The sequence below is a fragment of the Canis aureus genome, chromosome 8 (genome assembly GCF_053574225.1).
Source record: "Canis aureus isolate CA01 chromosome 8, VMU_Caureus_v.1.0, whole genome shotgun sequence".
In the NCBI taxonomy this organism is placed as follows: Eukaryota; Metazoa; Chordata; class Mammalia; order Carnivora; family Canidae; genus Canis; species Canis aureus.
The window spans coordinates 60,370,501-60,387,864 of NC_135618.1; the positions used below are offsets into that span (position 1 = coordinate 60,370,501).

The following is a 17,364-nucleotide window of genomic DNA, read 5'->3' on the forward strand; positions in this document are numbered from 1 at the left end:
CTAATGATTAGGGTACATGTGCTTATTGTGTATTTCCTTTAGAGAAATGTCCATTTGGTATATTTGCCTGATTTTTTTAATTAGGTTGTTTCGTTGTGGGAGTTCTTTATATATTCTAGATATTAACATCAGATACATGATTTGCAAATATTTTGTCTCATTACATAGCTTGATTTCTCATTCTGTTGATAGTATCTTTTGATACTATCAAAAGTCCAATTTATCGTTTTTTTTTTTCTTTTGTTGTCTGTGCTATTGGTGTCATATCCAAGAAATCATTGCTGTATTGGTCTCTCTGACAACATGCTTTTGTGTTCTTCTTGTACCAGCGGATAGACATGGGTCGGTTTGATCTTATTGGCCTGGAGGGTCGTGTCTCTAGATATGAGGCTGAGACATTTCTACCCCGTCACCGCCTGTCCCGCCGGGTACTGCTAGAAGTGGCTACAGCTCCTGATCCCCCACCCCGGCCCAAACCAGTCAAGATGAAGGTTAACAGGTACCAGGGTTGAGGGATAAAGGGGATGGGTTCCTAGAAAAAGTGGCTATAGCTGGCTGGGGGTGGAAATTGGGGTGGAAAGGAGAGAGTTGGAGGCTAGGCTAGAATGTTTATATAGGATGGATACAACGTACTGGAGGAATTGGGGGAGACAATAACTAGAAGAGGATCCTGGGAGGGGCTCTTGTGTTTGTCACTGATTTGTTTCTCCCTTTCTCTGGTTGGTGCTTTTTGGTTATCTTGGATCTCTCTTTCTTTCTCCTTTGTGTCCTTTTCTTTTACCCCCTTTGCTTTTGTAATTTCTGTTACGTTTCTTCTTCAACTTCCTATTCCTTATTCTCCCTCCCTTTCCTACCCACCCTTTTGTTTCTGTCCTCATAGGATGCTGCAGCCAGTGCCCAAGCAGGAAGGCCGGACAGTGGTGGTGGTGAACAGCCCACGGACCCCCATTGGCCCTGTCCCCGTCCGACCCTCTCCAGGCCCTGAGTTCTCCGCCCAGCCCACCCCTGGCCCAACACCTCCAATGCTGCCAGCACCACTGATGGTGTCAGCTTCGCCTGTTGGGCCCCCACTTATTCCGGCATCCCGGCCTCCTGGCCCTGTTCTGTTGCCCCCACTGCAGCCAAACAGTGGGCCTCTTCCCCAGGGTGAGTTACAAGGGGGCCAGTGTGCTGGGGGCTACCTCAGGCAGATTGTGATTATGCCTGTTCAGATTGGGGAAGAAGTAATGAAATTAGAGTAGGGAGGATGCTAAATTGGAGACAGGTGTGGTATTTGATAGGTTGGGAGCATGTGTGGTGGTTTCTGGGAGCAGGCTAAGGCTATATCTGACAGATGTTTGCTTTGTGTCTGCAGTGTTGCCATCCCCCCTGGGGGTCCTTAGTGGGACCTCACGGCCTCCTACACCAACCCTGTCCTTGAAGCCGGCCCCACCTGCACCTGTTCGCTTAAGCCCTGCTCCACCTCCAGGCTCCTCCAGCCTGTTGAAGCCCCTGACAGTGCCACCAGGCTACACTTTCCCTTCTGCTGCTGCCACCACCACCTCTACTACCACAGCCACTGCTCCCACCACGGCAGTGCCAGCTTCTACTCCTGCACCACAGCGCCTCATCTTGTCTCCTGATATGCAGGCTCGCCTGCCCTGTAAGTTCTCAGGAGTCTGTGAATGAAGGTTTTAAGATGGGAGGAGTGTATATATGCTACAGGGCTGGAGAAAAGCTTGAGAATGTTGAAAGTATAAAACTCCAAGTAGCTAATGCATGTGAAATATTTTACCATATGCTGGAAATTCATAGTCGAGTAAGAGCTGTCAAGGAGTTCTCAGGCTAGTGGGGGAAATGACACCAGAGATGAGTAAATAGTGATAGACCTAGAAGTAGAAAGTTATTTGGGGATAAAGGGCAGCATGGAGTTGGGGGTGATGATTAGCTCAGTATGGTGGCAGGCCATTAGAGGATATAAAGAAGATTGCTGGGCACACAATGGGATTGGAAGGGGTAGCACATCAAAGGCTCAAAGGCTGAGTTTGTTGGAACCTGGTAAATTGAGTTAGGAGGGTTGGAGGAACTGGAGACTTGTGCCTCTTGAGGCAAAGTGGTGTTAAAGAGTAGTTGCTGTGTACATTAAGTCCCTTCTTTGTTCCTAGCAGGTGAAGTGGTCAGCATCGGGCAGTTGGCCTCACTGGCACAACGTCCAGTGGCTAGTGCAGGAGGAAGCAAACCTCTCACCTTCCAAATCCAGGGCAACAAGCTGACTTTGACTGGTGCGCAGGTGCGCCAGCTTGCTGTGGGGCAGCCCCGCCCGCTGCAAAGTAGGTAAAACCCACCCCCTGTCCTGCTTTTTTTCTCCTCTTCCTTGTCTCTTTGTTTTTGTTGCTCTCTTCGGACGTCAGCCTTTATGTTTCTTTTCCTAACTTTTGGTGGGATGGGGCCAAAGGGAATGTTTAGAAGGGCTCTTTTGAGAAAAGTAGGGATGAGGTCATTCTAGAGAAGTTATCCCCTCTCTGTTCTTTCCTTTTCCTCTGGCCCTTGCCTCTATCCTCCTCCTGCTGATAGCTGCTTCTCTTTCTTTCTCTCTTCCCTTAACCCAGGGAATGTGGTGCACCTGGTGTCAGCAGGGGGGCAGCACCACCTCATCAGCCAGCCTGCCCATGTGGCTCTCATCCAGGCCGTGGCCCCGACCCCTGGCCCCACCCCTGTCTCTGTGCTGCCTTCTTCGACCCCCAGCACCACCCTTGCCCCCACTGGCCTCAGCCTTCCGCTTGCTGCTAACCAGGGTGAGGCTCCTGGCCTTCCTACTTACTTAGCCCTTGCTGGCCTTGGTCCTTTCAGGCATGCCCTGGGCTACTGTCTGTCCAGCCTTCCCCCAGTGTTGTTTTCCCTTGCCAGTATCTCCAATATCTGTCTGCTACCCTCTCCTGCCCCTGGACTATTTCCATCCTTTGGGTCTCTTGTTTCTTTTCTACCTTCCCCTCAATGTAGCTTCCTCTTGCAGTGCCACCAACCATGGTGAATAATACAGGCGTGGTGAAGATTGTAGTGAGACAGGCCCCTCGGGATGGACTGACTCCTGTTCCTCCACTGGCCCCAGCACCCCGGCCTCCGAGTTCTGGGCTTCCAGCTGTGTTGACTCCGCGCCCCACATTAACCCCTGGCCGGCTACCCACACCTACTTTGGGTACTGCCCGGGCCCCCATCCCCACGTCCACTCTGGTGAGGCCTCTTCTCAAGCTGGTCCACAGTCCTTCGCCCGAAGTCAGTGGTGAGTCCAGGTGGCTAAGAGCAGATGTTTTTGCCAGGAATGGACATAGGGTGGTCCGGAGGGTTTCTTTGTCACAGCAAGATTCTCTGTTTATCAGCATACTGACTCACTTTGTAGTGGGCCTCAGAGCTAGGCTGCTGAGCTCTTGCCTTATTTTAAAATATACTTCATGAAATCTTGGAGGGAAAGGAAATGTCAGAGTCTTTGCATCTTTGACTTCATGGTGTGGGATTGAAGGTTTTCTAGGAAATGGATAAAGCGTGGGGGTAAGGGAGAAGGGTGGGATGAAGTAATGAAAAGACTTCTGGGGCTAACTCATCCTCTGTCTCCACAGCTTCAGCACCCGGAGCTGCTCCCTTGACCATCTCTTCTCCTCTCCCTGTGCAGTCCTCACTCCCTGGGCCAGCCTCTTCTCCAATGCCAGTTCCCAACTCCTCTCCTCTTGCTAGTCCTGTGTCCTCTACAGTCTCAGTTCCAGTGTCCTCTTCACTTCCCATCTCTGTTTCGACCACGCCTCCTGCCCCAGCCTCAGCTCCACTCACCATCCCCATCTCAGCCCCCTTGCCTGTTTCGGCTTCTGGCCCAGCTCTGTTGACCAATGTGACTCCAGCACTGGCACCTGTTGTCTCAGCGGCTCCTGGACCTCCTTCTTTGGCACCAGCTGGGGCTTCCCCATCAGCGTCAGCTTTGACTCTAGGTTTGGCCACAACTCCATCACTGTCTTCATCTCAGGCACCTGGTCACCCTCTGTTGTTGGCTCCAGCCTCTTCACATGTTCCAGGCTTGAACTCAGCTGTGGCCCCAGCATGTTCACCTGTCCTGGTACCAGCTTCTGCTCTGGCCAATCCTTTTCCGGCAACACCAAATCCAGCTCCAGCTCAGGCTTCCCTTCTGGCTCCAGCACCTTCTGCATCTCAGGCTCTAGCCACCTCTCTGGCTCCCATGGTGGCTCCACAGACAGCAATCCTGGCTCCTTCTCCAGCTCCTTCCCTGGCTCCTCTTCCAGTCCTGGCTCCATCACCAGGTCCTGCTCCTGTCCTGGCTCCATCGCAGACTCCAGTTCCAGTTCTGGCTTCATCATCTACTCCGGGAACTCCTTTAGCTTCAGCTTCTTCACTGGTGCCAGCCCCAACTCCTGTGTTGGCTCCATCATCAACTCAGACTATGGTACCAGCCCCGGTTCCGTCGCCTCTCCCAAGCCCAGCTTCTTCGCAGACACTGGCCTTAGCCCCAGCTTTAGCATCCACTCCTGGTGGCTCGTCTCCATCTCAGACCCTCTCTTTGGGAGCGGGGAACCCTCAGGGGCCTTTTCCAGCTCAGACATTATCACTGACTCCAGCATCATCCCTAGTACCAGCTCCATCGCAGACGCTGTCTTTGGCGCCAGGACCACCACTGGGTCCATCGCAGACACTGTCTCTGGCTCCAGCACCCCCTTTGACTCCAGCTTCTCCGATGGGCCCAGCCCCAGCTCACACACTGACTTTGGCTCCAGTATCGTCATCTGCTTCACTCCTGACCCCAGCTTCGGTGCAAACATTGACCTTGAGTCCTGCCCCTGTTCCGGTGCCGCCCTTGGGCCCAGCTGCAGCCCAGACTCTGGCGCTAGCCCCAGCCTCAACACAGGCCCCAGCTTCCCAGACATCCTCCCTTGTGGTTTCGGCATCTGGATCTGCTCCCTTGCCTGTCACCATGGTATCGCGGCTGCCTGTTGCCAAGGATGAGCCTGAGACACTGACATTGCGCCCTGGTCCCCCCAGCCCTCCCTCCACTGCTACCTCGTTCAGTGGTCCCCGGCCTCGACGCCAGCCCCCACCACCACCTCGTTCCCCTTTCTATCTGGTAAGTTTTACTCTCTCAGAGGAGAGGAAATAGGAAGTTGGGTTTCTTTGGAGCGTTGGTAAAGTGGAGTAGAACAATGTTATTTTTATCTTGGTAAATTACAAAGCCTAGTTTTGTGGACCTGGTAGTTGAGTGTGCAGTTGGATCAGTACCTTCTCTCTTCCTTGACTGGCCCTGTCCTCTTATCTGTATAATGGGAATAATATCTATATTCTGCCCTTCTCAGGGGAGTAATTGAGGACCTAATGTGCGTTTAAAACTTCAAAGAATTACTGGTATGTTCAAGGTTGCCTTGTTACTATTGGTTAATTTGGTACTTGCTTGCTTATTCTTGAGCTAGTGTTGGCATCTAATTGCCCATTTTACAGGTGAAGAAACTAGGCCACTTGATGTTATAGAGGTGACACAACTTGTGAGAACTCAGATGTGCTGACTCCATTGCTTTCTCCTCTTTTGGACAAGAGGCATTCCTCAGAGATAGGAAGACTTTTCTCAGTTGCTAAAAGCATCACATTTGTCAAGTATTTGAACGTCTGAGGGGAGGTGACACCGTGGAATACAGTTCCCTAAAGATTGCAAGCCTCTGACTGATGGTTATCTCTTACAGTTTTTTACCTCCATGGTGATCAAGTGGGCAATAAAAAGAACTATGTTTCTTGTCCTTCCATGAACTTTGTAATAGCTGTTTGTTTTCTGTTATGTGTATGGTTCCATATATGTTTGGTTGTTAAATTTACAGCTCAAATTGAGTGAAATAGTCCAGGAAGTAATAGGAAGAAAGATCTAGGGAATCGTTCCAGGCCCTCTTTGTCTTTTTCTCCCTTTATTTTCCAGAGCTGCTGCTTATACTTTGCCTCAGCACTAGGCCCCCACTATCAGTAGCATTTACTCCACCTTTGATCTTTCAGCAAGCCATGTTGGTCTGGCTTGCTGAAAGTAGAAAGGAGAACTAGATCCCTTACCCATGGTTTGTGCTAAATGTTGGTTGCTCTACAAGTATGTAGAAAATTCTTAAAACTCTTTTTTTCTTTGAACAGTTTGACCTAAAGACCATAGTATACCATGCAGCTTATCCATGTAAAGTGTGTAATTCATTGGCTTTTAGTATATTCACGTAGGTTACAACCATCACTGCATTCAACTTGAAAACATTTCATGATCCTAAAAAAGAACCCCACACTTTTAGTTATCATTTTCCAACCCTTTCATCTCTCAACTTTAGGAAACCATTAATCTTTCTGTCCCTTTAGATTTGCCTATGGAGTCATAGGGTATATGGTCTTTTGTGACTGGCTTTTTCATTCATCTTAATGTTTTTGAGGTTCTTCAACATTGTAGCTTACGTTGGAACTTTAATTGTTGAATAACATTCAATTGTAAGGTATACGTTTTATATATCTGTTCATCAGCTGATGGACACATTCGAGTTATTTCTGCTTTTTCACTGTTGTGAGTAATGGCTGCTCTAAATATTCATGTATAAGATTTTGTGTTTTCATATGTTTTAAGTTGTATTGGATGTATGCCTAGGAGCAGAATTGCTGAGTCCAACAGTAACTATGTTTAACTGTTTGAGGAACTATCAAACTGTTTTCCAAAGTGGCTATGCCATTTTACATCTCACTGGCAGAACATAAGGGTTCCAGGTTCTCCACATATGTGCCAACACTTGCTATTGTCTTTTTGGTTGTCGCCATCCTAGTGGGTATGAAGTGATATCTTGTGGGTTTTGATTGGTTTTCCTAATGGCTAATGATGTTGAGCATCTTTTCAGTGATTGGCCATTTGCGTATTTTCTTTAAAGAAATTTTAGATATTCAGTTTACGTTTATTTATTTTTGTCATTTTTTGATTTTTTTTTTTTTTTTAAGTAAATTCTACACCCAAAGTGGGGCTTGAGCTCACAATCCTGAGATCAGGATCAAGAGCATGCTGTACCAACTGAGCCAGCCAGGCATCCCTGCCCTTTTTAATTGGATTGCTTTACTGATTTGAGCTCTTTATATATTCTGGGTATAAATACCTTTTCAGATACATGATTTGCAAATATTTTCTCTTTTGCTACTATTTTTGAGAGCTGTCTTGCTCTGCTAGGATGCTTTCCTTTTTCACTTTGATCACCATGAGCTTAAGAGGTCAAGTTTAAGGGAGCAGTCAGGGAGGGCGATTTGGGACACTGTTTTTTTTTTTTCAGGACCATCTCCTGGGGTCCAGTCTCCTCCTTTTCTTCATTCTAATATCCGCTGTTGATTGAGAGCCTACGTGGTGCTAGATAGTGGGTGATTATAGTGAGCAAGGTCAGATGTGGCTTGAATTTATATGGCGTTAAGTTTTGTGGATAGAAGGCTGTCTTATTAATTAAAGAGTCATACAGATGTAAAGCTGCAAATGTGGTAAGTGCTGAAAAAAAGGTAGTTTTATAGCCTGTGAAACCAGAAGCACTAGTGATGGGAAAAGACGGTGTCAAAGTCCTACAGATTTTCTCTCTGCAAGGGCACTCCTCTTTGTTCTCTTAGGGTGATGAAACCTAGATGTCTGATTTAGCTGTTCCCATCCTGCTCCATTTCAGTCTGACCCTTGGCAGAAACCTGCCGTGGATTTGATTAGCCACTCTATCCTGGTCAGTGACTTGAGGGCTTTTAATAATTGTTTTGGATCCACTTCAAGCATGCAAATTAATTTGAATGTTGTGGAGTAGGTGTTACTTAGGAAAATTCCCAGAAATCATCGATCTTACAAGCTTGCTGGATATACAGATCTTAATTTTGAAGATTTAGGCATTCTGTTTTGGTAGCCTATGAAGGAAGATCATGGTTTTGTTTTGTTTTGTTTTGTTTTGTTTTGTTTTGTTTTTTGCAGAGAAGCTATTTAACATTATGAAAGGAATAACTTTGATTATTGACATCTTAGAAAACTACTAAAGGCATAATATAGGTTTGAATCTTATGGTTTCCATAGGTTATGCTTAATTCTGGGAGGAATGGTCAGGTTTTTCAGGAGGACACTGATTACTTTTTCTGTGTTTTTTTTTTCCTCTCATCCTTAGGACTCTCTGGAGGAAAAGCGGAAGCGGCAGCGGTCTGAACGCCTGGAACGGATTTTCCAACTTAGTGAGGCTCATGGGGCCCTGGCACCTGTGTATGGGACTGAAGTCCTGGATTTCTGTACCCTGCCCCAACCTGTTGCCAGCCCCATCGGCCCTCGTTCTCCTGGCCCCAGCCACCCCACCTTTTGGACTTATACCGAGGCTGCCCGCCAGGCTGTACTGTTTCCCCAGCAACGACTAGACCAGCTGTCAGAAATCATTGAGAGGTTGGCAGGGCTAAGTGCTAATGGGAAGCGGGTCTTGGGGCCTCTGAGTGGATGTAGTGGTTAGGGCTGGTGAAGGTGCACTTCTGGGGCCTTTCAGAGTTCCATCTTTTATACTGCTTACCTTCTTCCTTCACAGGTTCATCTTTGTCATGCCTCCTGTGGAGGCACCTCCCCCTTCCCTGCATGCCTGCCACCCACCTCCTTGGCTGGCCCCACGTCAGGCAGCCTTCCAGGAGCAATTGGCTTGTGAGCTCTGGCCCCGAGCTCGTCCTTTGCACCGTATTGTGTGTAACATGCGCACCCAGTTCCCTGACTTGAGGCTCATCCAGTATGATTGTGGTAAGTTTGTTGTTAAGTAAGGATCCCTTGACCTTTTTTTTCCTCTCCTACTAGCAAGGCTGCCATATCAAAGGGATGCTGTATATAAGATTTTTGTGAATTTCATTAAACAGTTTTTCAGGTTATACTTAGAGGCAAGATAGAGAAATGTAGGCCTTATGATGGATTCTTGGCATTCATGAATTTGACTTTGATGAAAGTTGAAAATTTGTGCTAACTCATTCAGTGGTTCAGTTCATTCAGTGATTATTTTGTGAGTATATATTGTATTTTGCTAATCATTTGGGATGCAGTGGTAAATAAGATAGCCTAGCATAGAGTTTTCAGGTTCATGGGAAAGGTGCAAGGTGGTAGAAGACTGCACAGTAAATAATAGTTTTGGGGAAACACAAGGATCTTCTTGTCTTTGGTTAGAATCCTGTTGGTTAGAATGCATTTGGCTACAGGTAATGGAAAACTGACCAGTAGTGGTTTTAACCACAAGAGCGTTTGTTTACTTGTTGAGAATAATGGTATGTGACTGGTTCAGCTTTTTGATGTCTTCATGGACCCAGGACCTTCTGGTCTTTCTGCAATCCTTAGGTTTTATCTTTTTATTCTCTTGAGTATTTCTTGATGGTCTTACTATGGCTGCCACAGTTCTAGGGAGCACAGCAATCCTCTGAGCAGGAAGCAGGGCTTGAGATAAAATACTCTCAGCAAGTTTCCCTTTTAGGGGTGGGGAGAAAGTTCTCATTGACTGTGCTTCACAACTCTCTGCCTTAATTTGTGCTATAGGCCCATCCCTAGAATAACCACTGATAAAGGGAAATGGCAAAGAGGAACTATGGCTTATTTAGACTGATCATGATTTATCTGTTGGGGTTGGTTTGGGGTTTCTCGTCCCTGGGATCAGAGGATCCTTGCCAGGTACCTACAGTGTAAATTGGGTTCTGTTAAGTAAGAATATCTTTTGAAAAGTAGTGAATTGTTTCTGCCACAACCCTGCAGAGATATTATTATAGTAACATGTTTGGAGATTTCCTAAATGGTCTTAGAACATAAGACAGCAAAATACTGGGATGCCTGGGTAGCTCAGCAGTTGAGCTTCTGCCTTTGACTCAGGGTGTGATGCCAGGGTCCAGGATTGAGTTCTGCATCGGGTTCCTGCAGGGAGCCTGCTTCTCCCTCTCTCTTTGTGTCTGCCTCATTCTCTCTCTGTCTCTCAGGAATACATAAATCTTTTTTTAAAAACCAGAAAAATATTTTTATTACTATATATGTACTCAGTATTTTAGTAAATAATTTTGTGACATTTGAAAAAATATAATTTTGTAACATTTGAAACCATTTAGAGTAGATGAATTGAAAGTCTTTGTTAAAAGCATTCAAACTGATTTATTAGAAACATTGCAGGGTTGTTTCTGTGTTTGATGGGGAGGTTGAACTAAAGATAACCTCATAAGATCCTCTTTCCATGGTTCTGATCTCAGTGGTTTTTCAATCCCTGTATGTAGGTCATGACAGCCAAAAGATGTTGTTGATGCCTGTCCTGTGAATGTTTTGTGTTTTAGCTGGCATAACTGAGTGTAGTACTTAAGGATTTCCTTCCTGCTTATACACCATTAAGGGTTCCTTTTTTCCTCCCAAGGGTCTATATGTTTTCCTACTCTTGGCTAGATGCAGAAGTGAGATCCAAGACGGAAGCAGACTGAAGAGGGGACCCCATAAGGGAAGAAAAATAAAGTTAAAACAATTTTTTTAAGGTTTAGTTAATTTTAGGGAGCATGGACGTTCACACCTGTGTATGAGTGAAGAGGGGGAAGAGGGAACCTGGAGCTGGCTCTGAGATTACAACCTGAGCTGAAACCAAGAGTCAGATAATGAACTGCCCAGGCATCCCTAAAGTTAAATAGTTTTGATCTCTTAGGCTAATTGAAATCCCCACCTGAATCCCCACTTATTATCTTTCAACTACAGTCTTCCAGTGCTAAGTGTTCTCCCTATTCCAGCTTATAGCAAGCTCCCTGTACCCCTTCATATTTCTTCAGGAAAGTTGCAAACATTGGCAGTGCTGTTGCGACAGCTAAAGGCGGAGGGCCACCGGGTGCTCATATTCACCCAGATGACCCGGATGCTGGATGTATTGGAACAGTTTCTCACCTACCATGGCCACCTCTACTTGCGTCTGGATGGGTCTACTAGAGTTGAACAGAGACAGGTAACCTGGGCATCTGCAGCCCTTCGAGGTTCACATCAGCTACTGTCTCCATTTTCCAGACCTCAGGGTTCCAGAAGGGGACCCACTAAGCCTTTGGTCTGTTTGGGGGGGATATGTTTCCTGATAATATTTTTTTTCTTTTTCTCTAGGCTTTGATGGAACGATTCAATGCAGACAAACGCATATTTTGCTTCATCCTTTCAACTCGGAGTGGGGGTGTGGGTGTGAACCTGACAGGAGCAGACACTGTCGTTTTTTATGACAGCGACTGGAATCCCACCATGGATGCGCAGGCCCAGGATCGCTGCCACCGAATTGGCCAAACCCGAGATGTCCACATTTACAGGTATTGCCTAGTTTCCCCTCAACTTGCATCCTCTTTACTGATAGGCTTTATTAATGTATTTGTCTATTTATACATGGCTTTCATCATTCCTTAGACTTATCAGTGAACGGACAGTGGAGGAGAACATCCTAAAAAAGGCAAATCAGAAGAGAATGTTGGGAGACATGGCCATTGAGGGAGGCAACTTCACCACAGCCTATTTTAAACAGGTACCAAGATCTTCCAGTCTAAGCAGGAAGGCATAGAGAACTGCTATATGTCCCTAGGGGTTGTTCCTGTTTATTAAAGAGGATACTGGGGCTTCTGGGTAGTTCAGTTGGTTAAGTGTCCATCCTGCTGTTGGTTTCTGCTCAAGCTGTGATTTTATGGGTCATGAGATTGAGCCCGGCAGTGGGCTCTGCTCTCAACGGGCAGTCTGGCTTGAAAGATTCTCTTCCTGTGCCCCTCCCCTCATGTGCGTGTGCTCACTCTTTCTCTCTAAAATAAATAAACCTTTTAAAAAATAAAGAGGATGTTTTGGCCTCCACAGATCTTTCTCTTCAAGTAGTGGCATTTTTTTTAAGATGTTATTTATTTATTCATGAGAGACCTAGACAGAGACATAGAGAGAGAGAAGCAGGCTCCATGCAGGGAGCCCGATGTGTGGGACTCAATTCTGGGACTCCAGGATCACACCCTGGACTAAAGGTAGGTGCTCAACCACTGAGCCACTCAGGTGTCCCACTAGTGGCATTTCTGATTACTACTACTTTTTTTTTTTCTTTTCTTTTGAAGATTTTATTTATTTATTTAACAGCACAAGCAGGGGGATCAGCAGAGGGAGAAAGAGAAGCAGGTTCCCTGCTGAGCAGAAAACCCAATGCATGCAGGACTCGATTCCAGGACTCTGGGATCATGACCTGAGCCAAAGGCAGATGCTTAACTGACTGAGCCACCCAGGCACCCCATTCTGATTACTTCTAAGCTATTATCTCATAGATCTGGGCCATCATTGCATTGGTGCTGACACTTCCCTCTCTCTCCAAAGCAGACCATCCGAGAGCTGTTTGATATGCCCCTGGAAGAGCCATCCGGCTCATCTGTGCCCTCTGCCCCTGAAGAGGAGGAAGAGACTGTGGCCAGCAAGCAGACCCATATCCTGGAGCAGGTGAAGAAAGAACAGGCAATCTCTAGGGTAGAGCTAATAGTTACAGTGTGGGTTTTCCAGAGGGAAAGAATGTTTTCCGCTGCTTCCCAGATGGCTGTTGGCCTTTGATATTTGTGAGTAGATTGCTTATTGTTTCATAAGACTTCATAGAAGAAAGACAGGATTTGAAATTCTTGGTTATAGGTTTGAATTCTAACAGTACTTCTTACTAAAATGTGTCTGTTAAGCCAAATCTGCTTAATTTTCTGAGCCTGGAATCTTACTTTTCACTTTTCTGAACTGTTCATGGAAGAAAGTAACAAACACTGACTGATAATAATAGGATCACTTGGGAAGCCCTTTTTGTTTTTTTGTTTTGTTTTTTGTTTTTTTTTAATTAAGTAGGCTCCATGCCCAGCATAGGGCTTGAACTCACATCTTTGAGATTAAGTTGTACACTCTACTGACTGAGCCAGGTAGGTGCCCTGGAGAGCTTTTAAAGGATTGATTCTGGGATCCCATCTGAGAATCTACTGTCATTTGAGGGGGATAAAGGGTGGGTGTTTGTATTTTTTCAGAAGAAGATGTTTAGGAACTACAGGGTGTACAGTACCATGGAGATGTTTTTCCCTACCAAGTGTCTTCTCCTCATTGCTGGGCACACCGTAGGTTGCATCCCTTGATGACTTCGGTGTGACCTTTCTGGATATTCATCATGGGAAAAATCAGGTGTGGTTAGTCTGTTGTCAAGAGATATCTCAGTGCAAAAAAGAATGAGGGATTTTTTGTATCTAAATTTTAAGATCTTAGTCTAACTTACATGGAAAAGGAAACAGAGCTAGAGATTTCTCTTTTTTTTTTTTTTTTTTTAAGTTTTTTTGTTTTTTATTTATTTATGATAGTCACACAGAGAGAGAGGCAGAGACATAGGCAGAGGGAGAAGCAGGCTCCATGCACCGGGAGCCCGACGTGGGATTCGATCCCGGGTCTCCAGGATCGCGCCCCGGGCCAAAGGCAGGCGCTAAACCGCTGCGCCACCCAGGGATCCCGAGCTAGAGATTTCTAAAAACAGTTCTTACTGGGGGGCCTCCAGGTGAAATCTGTTTCATCCTCTGTGGAATACTGCATTGCTTTGATAACTTTGAGGGCTGAGAAGGGAGTTGAGCTTAGTTGTAAGCCTGGTTTGGTGTTAACTTGTCCTTTAATTTTTGCCAGAACCAAACCAAAGGATGTAGGATTCTTTAATTTTCCTGGTTTTTCTTCCCCACATCTTTGCAGGCACTATGTCGTGCAGAGGATGAAGAGGATATCCGTGCAGCCACCCAGGCCAAGGCTGAACAGGTGGCTGAGCTGGCAGAATTCAATGAGAACGACGGGTTTCCCGCTGGTGAGGGAGAGGAGGCCAACCGGCCTGGCGTGGAAGATGAAGAGATGTCCCGAGCTGAGCAGGAAATTGCTGCCCTTGTAGAACAGGTCAGTGTTGGACCCACTAGTTCTCAACCTCACTCTTCACAACTACTTCCTCTAGACTTTGTGATCCTCCTTCTGTCTTCTCTGGTGAAAATAAGGGTGATGGGCCCCGGTTACCAAACCTGTATGTTCATCACTACTGCTCCTTCCCACAGCTGACCCCGATTGAGCGCTATGCCATGAAATTCCTGGAAGCCTCACTGGAGGAGGTGAGCCGAGAGGAACTCAAGCAGGCAGAAGTGAGTATTTCTAGGGGGTGGGGATTGAAGGGGGAAGTGGCTGCTTTCTACCCGCTCCCCACCCTGCTTGCCTCCCTCTGACCACCCACTGTTTGGGCTCTCTTGGTAGGAGCAAGTGGAAGCTGCCCGCAAGGACCTGGACCAAGCCAAGGAGGAGGTGTTCCGCCTACCCCAAGAGGAGGAGGAGGGGCCAGGGGCTGGGGATGAGGTTTCCTGTGGGACTGGTGGAGGCAGTCACCGGCGCAGTAAGAAGGCCAAGGCCCCTGAAAGGCCAGGGACTCGTGTCAGTGAGCGTCTTCGTGGAGCCCGGGCTGAGACTCAAGGGGCAAACCACACTCCTGTCACATCCACCCATCATACCCGCAACATTTCCACACCCCCACGCTGCAGCCCTGCCAGGGAGAGAGTTCCCCGGCCAGCACCTAGGCCTCGACCCCCTCCAGCTTCAGCTCCTGCTGTAATTCCTGCCCCAATCCCTGTTCCAATCCCTGCCCCAATCCCCATTTCAGCCCCAAACCCTATAACCATGCTTCCTGTTCATATCTTGCCTTCTCCACCACTTCCTCCTTCACAGATTCCTCCCTCTTGTTCTTCTGCCTGTACCCCTCCTCCTGCCTGTACTCCTCCACCAGCTCATACCCCACCTCCCACCCAGACCTCTCTTTCAACTCCTTCCTCCCCTCTCCTGCTTGGTCTACCTTCTGTGCCCATCTCCCCCCCAGTCACAAACCTCCCCTTGGGCTTGGGGCCTGAGACAGAGCTTTGTGCACAAGCATTGGCATCTACCGAGTCCCTGGAGCTGGCTGATATGGCCAGTTCCGAGACTTCCCCGCTTACTCTTGTGCCCCCTAAGGATCTGTTGCCAGTTGCTGTTGAGATCCTGCCTATATCAGAGAAGAACCTTTCTCTCGCCTCTTCTGCACCTAGCCCAACCCTGGAGGCTGACAGCGTCCCCAACGGTCAAGAGCAGGAAGTGCCAGAGCCTGCTGAGGGGACCATCCTCACAGTGCTGCCTGATGGTGAGGAGGTGCCCTCGTGTCTGAGTGAGAGCAATGGGCTGGATCTCCCACTTTCAGCAGCATCTGATGAGCTACTTCAGGAGCCATTGGAGGCTGACAAGAGCTCAGAAGAGCTGGTGGAGGCCCAGACCCCAACCTCCAGCCCAGAGAAGCCACAGGAACTTGTTTCAGCAGAGGTCGCAGCCCCATCCACCTCATCCTCCGCCACCTCCTCACCTGAGAGTCCTTCACCTGCCCGGCCCCCTCGGCGTCGCACCAGTGCTGATGTAGAAATTAGGGGTCAGGGGGCTGGTCGGCCAGGGCAGCCTCCAGGCCCCAAAGTTCTCCGCAAGCTGCCAGGACGGCTGGTGACTGTGGTAGAGGAGAAGGAACTGGTGAGGCGACGGCGACAGCAGCGGGGAACTGCCAGCACCCTAGTGCCTGGGGTCTCTGAGACTGGTGCCAGCCCAGGAAGCCCATCTGCCCGCAGCATGTCAGGGCCAGAATCCTCACCTCCCACCAGTGGGCCCTGTGAAGCTGCTCCCCCATCCACACTGCCCACCCCAACTCAGCAACCCTTCATAGCTCGCCGTCGCATTGAGCTAGGGGTGACTGGTGGGGGCAGCCCAGAGAATGGAGAAGGGGCACTGCTTGCCATCACCCCTCCTGCTGTGAAACGTCGGAGGGGGAGGCCCCCCAAGAAGAACAGGTCTCCAGCAGATGCTGGGCGAGGGGTGGATGAGGTACCTTCATCTGCCCCTAAGGGAAAAACCAATGGGGCTGACCCAGTCCCTGGGGCCGAGACCCTTATTGTTGCGGAGCCTGTCCTGGGACCCCAGCTTAGTCTTGGACCCCAGCCAATTCACAGACCCGAGCCCATCATCCTATCACCTGTGGAGAAAAGAAGGCGTGGGCGGCCCCCTAAGGCACGAGATTTGCCCCTTCCTGGGACCATTTCCTCTCCAGGGGATGGCAACTTAGAGAGCCGGACACAGCCACTCCCGCTACCACCTCCCCTGCCACCACTCCCACCACTCCTAGCCTGTCCCACTGCTACTGTCGCCAACACTGTCACCAATCTCACCATTTCAACATCCCCACCCAAGCGGAAGCGGGGCCGACCTCCCAAGAATCCACCGTCACCTCGGCCCAGCCAGCTCCCTGTCTTGGACCGTGACAGCTCTTCTGTCCTTGAGAGCTGTGGATTGGGGAGGCGGCGGCAACCCCAGGGCCAGGGGGAGAGTGAGGGTAGTTCCTCTGATGAGGATGGAAGCCGCCCCCTCACCCGCCTGGCCCGCCTGCGGCTTGAAGCAGAGGGAATGCGGGGACGAAAGAGTGAAGGGTCCATGGTGGTGGCTGTAATTCAGGATGACCTGGATTTAGCAGATAGCGGGCCAGGCGGGTTAGAATTGACACCTCCCGTGGTCTCGTTAGCTCCAAAACTGCGTTCGACCCGGCTGCGTCCAGGGTCTCTAGTCCCCCCACTAGAGACTGAGAAGGTGCCTCGCAAACGGGCAGGGGCACCAGTTGGCGGGGGTCCTGGGCTGGCAAAGCGGGGCCGCTTACAGCCCCCAAGTCCCCTAGGGCCTGAGGGTTCAGTAGAGGAGTCTGAGGCTGAAGCCTCAGGTGAGGAGGAGGAAGTAGATGGGACCCCACGTCGCCGGCCTGGCCCCCGCCGACTTGGTGGGGCCACTAACCAAGGGGACCAGCGCATCCTGCGCAGCAGTGCCCCTCCCCACCTGGCTGGCCCTACCATTAGTCACAGAGGCCGAAAGGCCAAGACGTGAGTGGGCTGCCCCTCCACCTAGGCTTTCCGCCATGGCCCCTCTCCCTTCACAACCAGGCCTGACTCTTAACCACTACTTGAAGTCTTTTGAGGGGGGAAAGCCTCCAGGGAGACATAGGGGCCTTCTCCCTTCTTTCCACCAAAGTAGGGGGTAGGCAACTGGTTGTCATGGAAATGGGGCTCTTCACATAACCCCTTCCCTTCCACCCCACATGGCTGGGCAGTGTTAAGGGTGGCAAGATAGTCTCTGTCCCCACCCCCTTGTACTTGATTCCCCAGCTATCTTTCATGGCCCCTCACCCTTAGGGGAAGGGGGAGGGGCTTCTCTCTACCATGAGTTTTTTTTTTTTCTTTTTTTTTTTAAGAAGAAAAAATAATAAACTTAGTTTCTGTATGAGCATCCGCGTAAGGAGGCTTCTGATTTTCTGGTCTGGTGGAGGGTTGGGT

General features: G+C 48.8%; 1 protein-coding gene across 4 annotated transcripts in view; it reads left to right on the forward strand.

Annotated features, from left to right (window-relative positions):
* Positions 1-17,317, forward strand: part of SRCAP (Snf2 related CREBBP activator protein) — a 33,793-nt gene extending 16,476 nt beyond the window's left edge. For 2 of the 4 annotated variants that reach the window (XM_077907336.1, XM_077907337.1), the window contains exons 19-34: positions 330-499; positions 881-1,146; positions 1,355-1,642; positions 2,145-2,309; positions 2,589-2,774; positions 2,993-3,259; positions 3,594-5,101; positions 8,148-8,413; positions 8,550-8,752; positions 10,783-10,952; positions 11,102-11,298; positions 11,393-11,507; positions 12,326-12,445; positions 13,703-13,897; positions 14,050-14,133; positions 14,243-17,317. In XM_077907336.1, coding sequence (XP_077763462.1) covers positions 330-499; positions 881-1,146; positions 1,355-1,642; positions 2,145-2,309; positions 2,589-2,774; positions 2,993-3,259; positions 3,594-5,101; positions 8,148-8,413; positions 8,550-8,752; positions 10,783-10,952; positions 11,102-11,298; positions 11,393-11,507; positions 12,326-12,445; positions 13,703-13,897; positions 14,050-14,133; positions 14,243-16,918 — 6,876 coding nt within the window. In that variant the 3' untranslated portion in view covers positions 16,919-17,317. The remainder of the gene's footprint in view (positions 1-329; positions 500-880; positions 1,147-1,354; positions 1,643-2,144; positions 2,310-2,588; positions 2,775-2,992; positions 3,260-3,593; positions 5,102-8,147; positions 8,414-8,549; positions 8,753-10,782; positions 10,953-11,101; positions 11,299-11,392; positions 11,508-12,325; positions 12,446-13,702; positions 13,898-14,049; positions 14,134-14,242) is intronic. The other 2 variants (XM_077907338.1, XM_077907339.1) reach the window with 2 other exon arrangements.
* Positions 17,318-17,364: the final 47 nt, after the last annotated feature.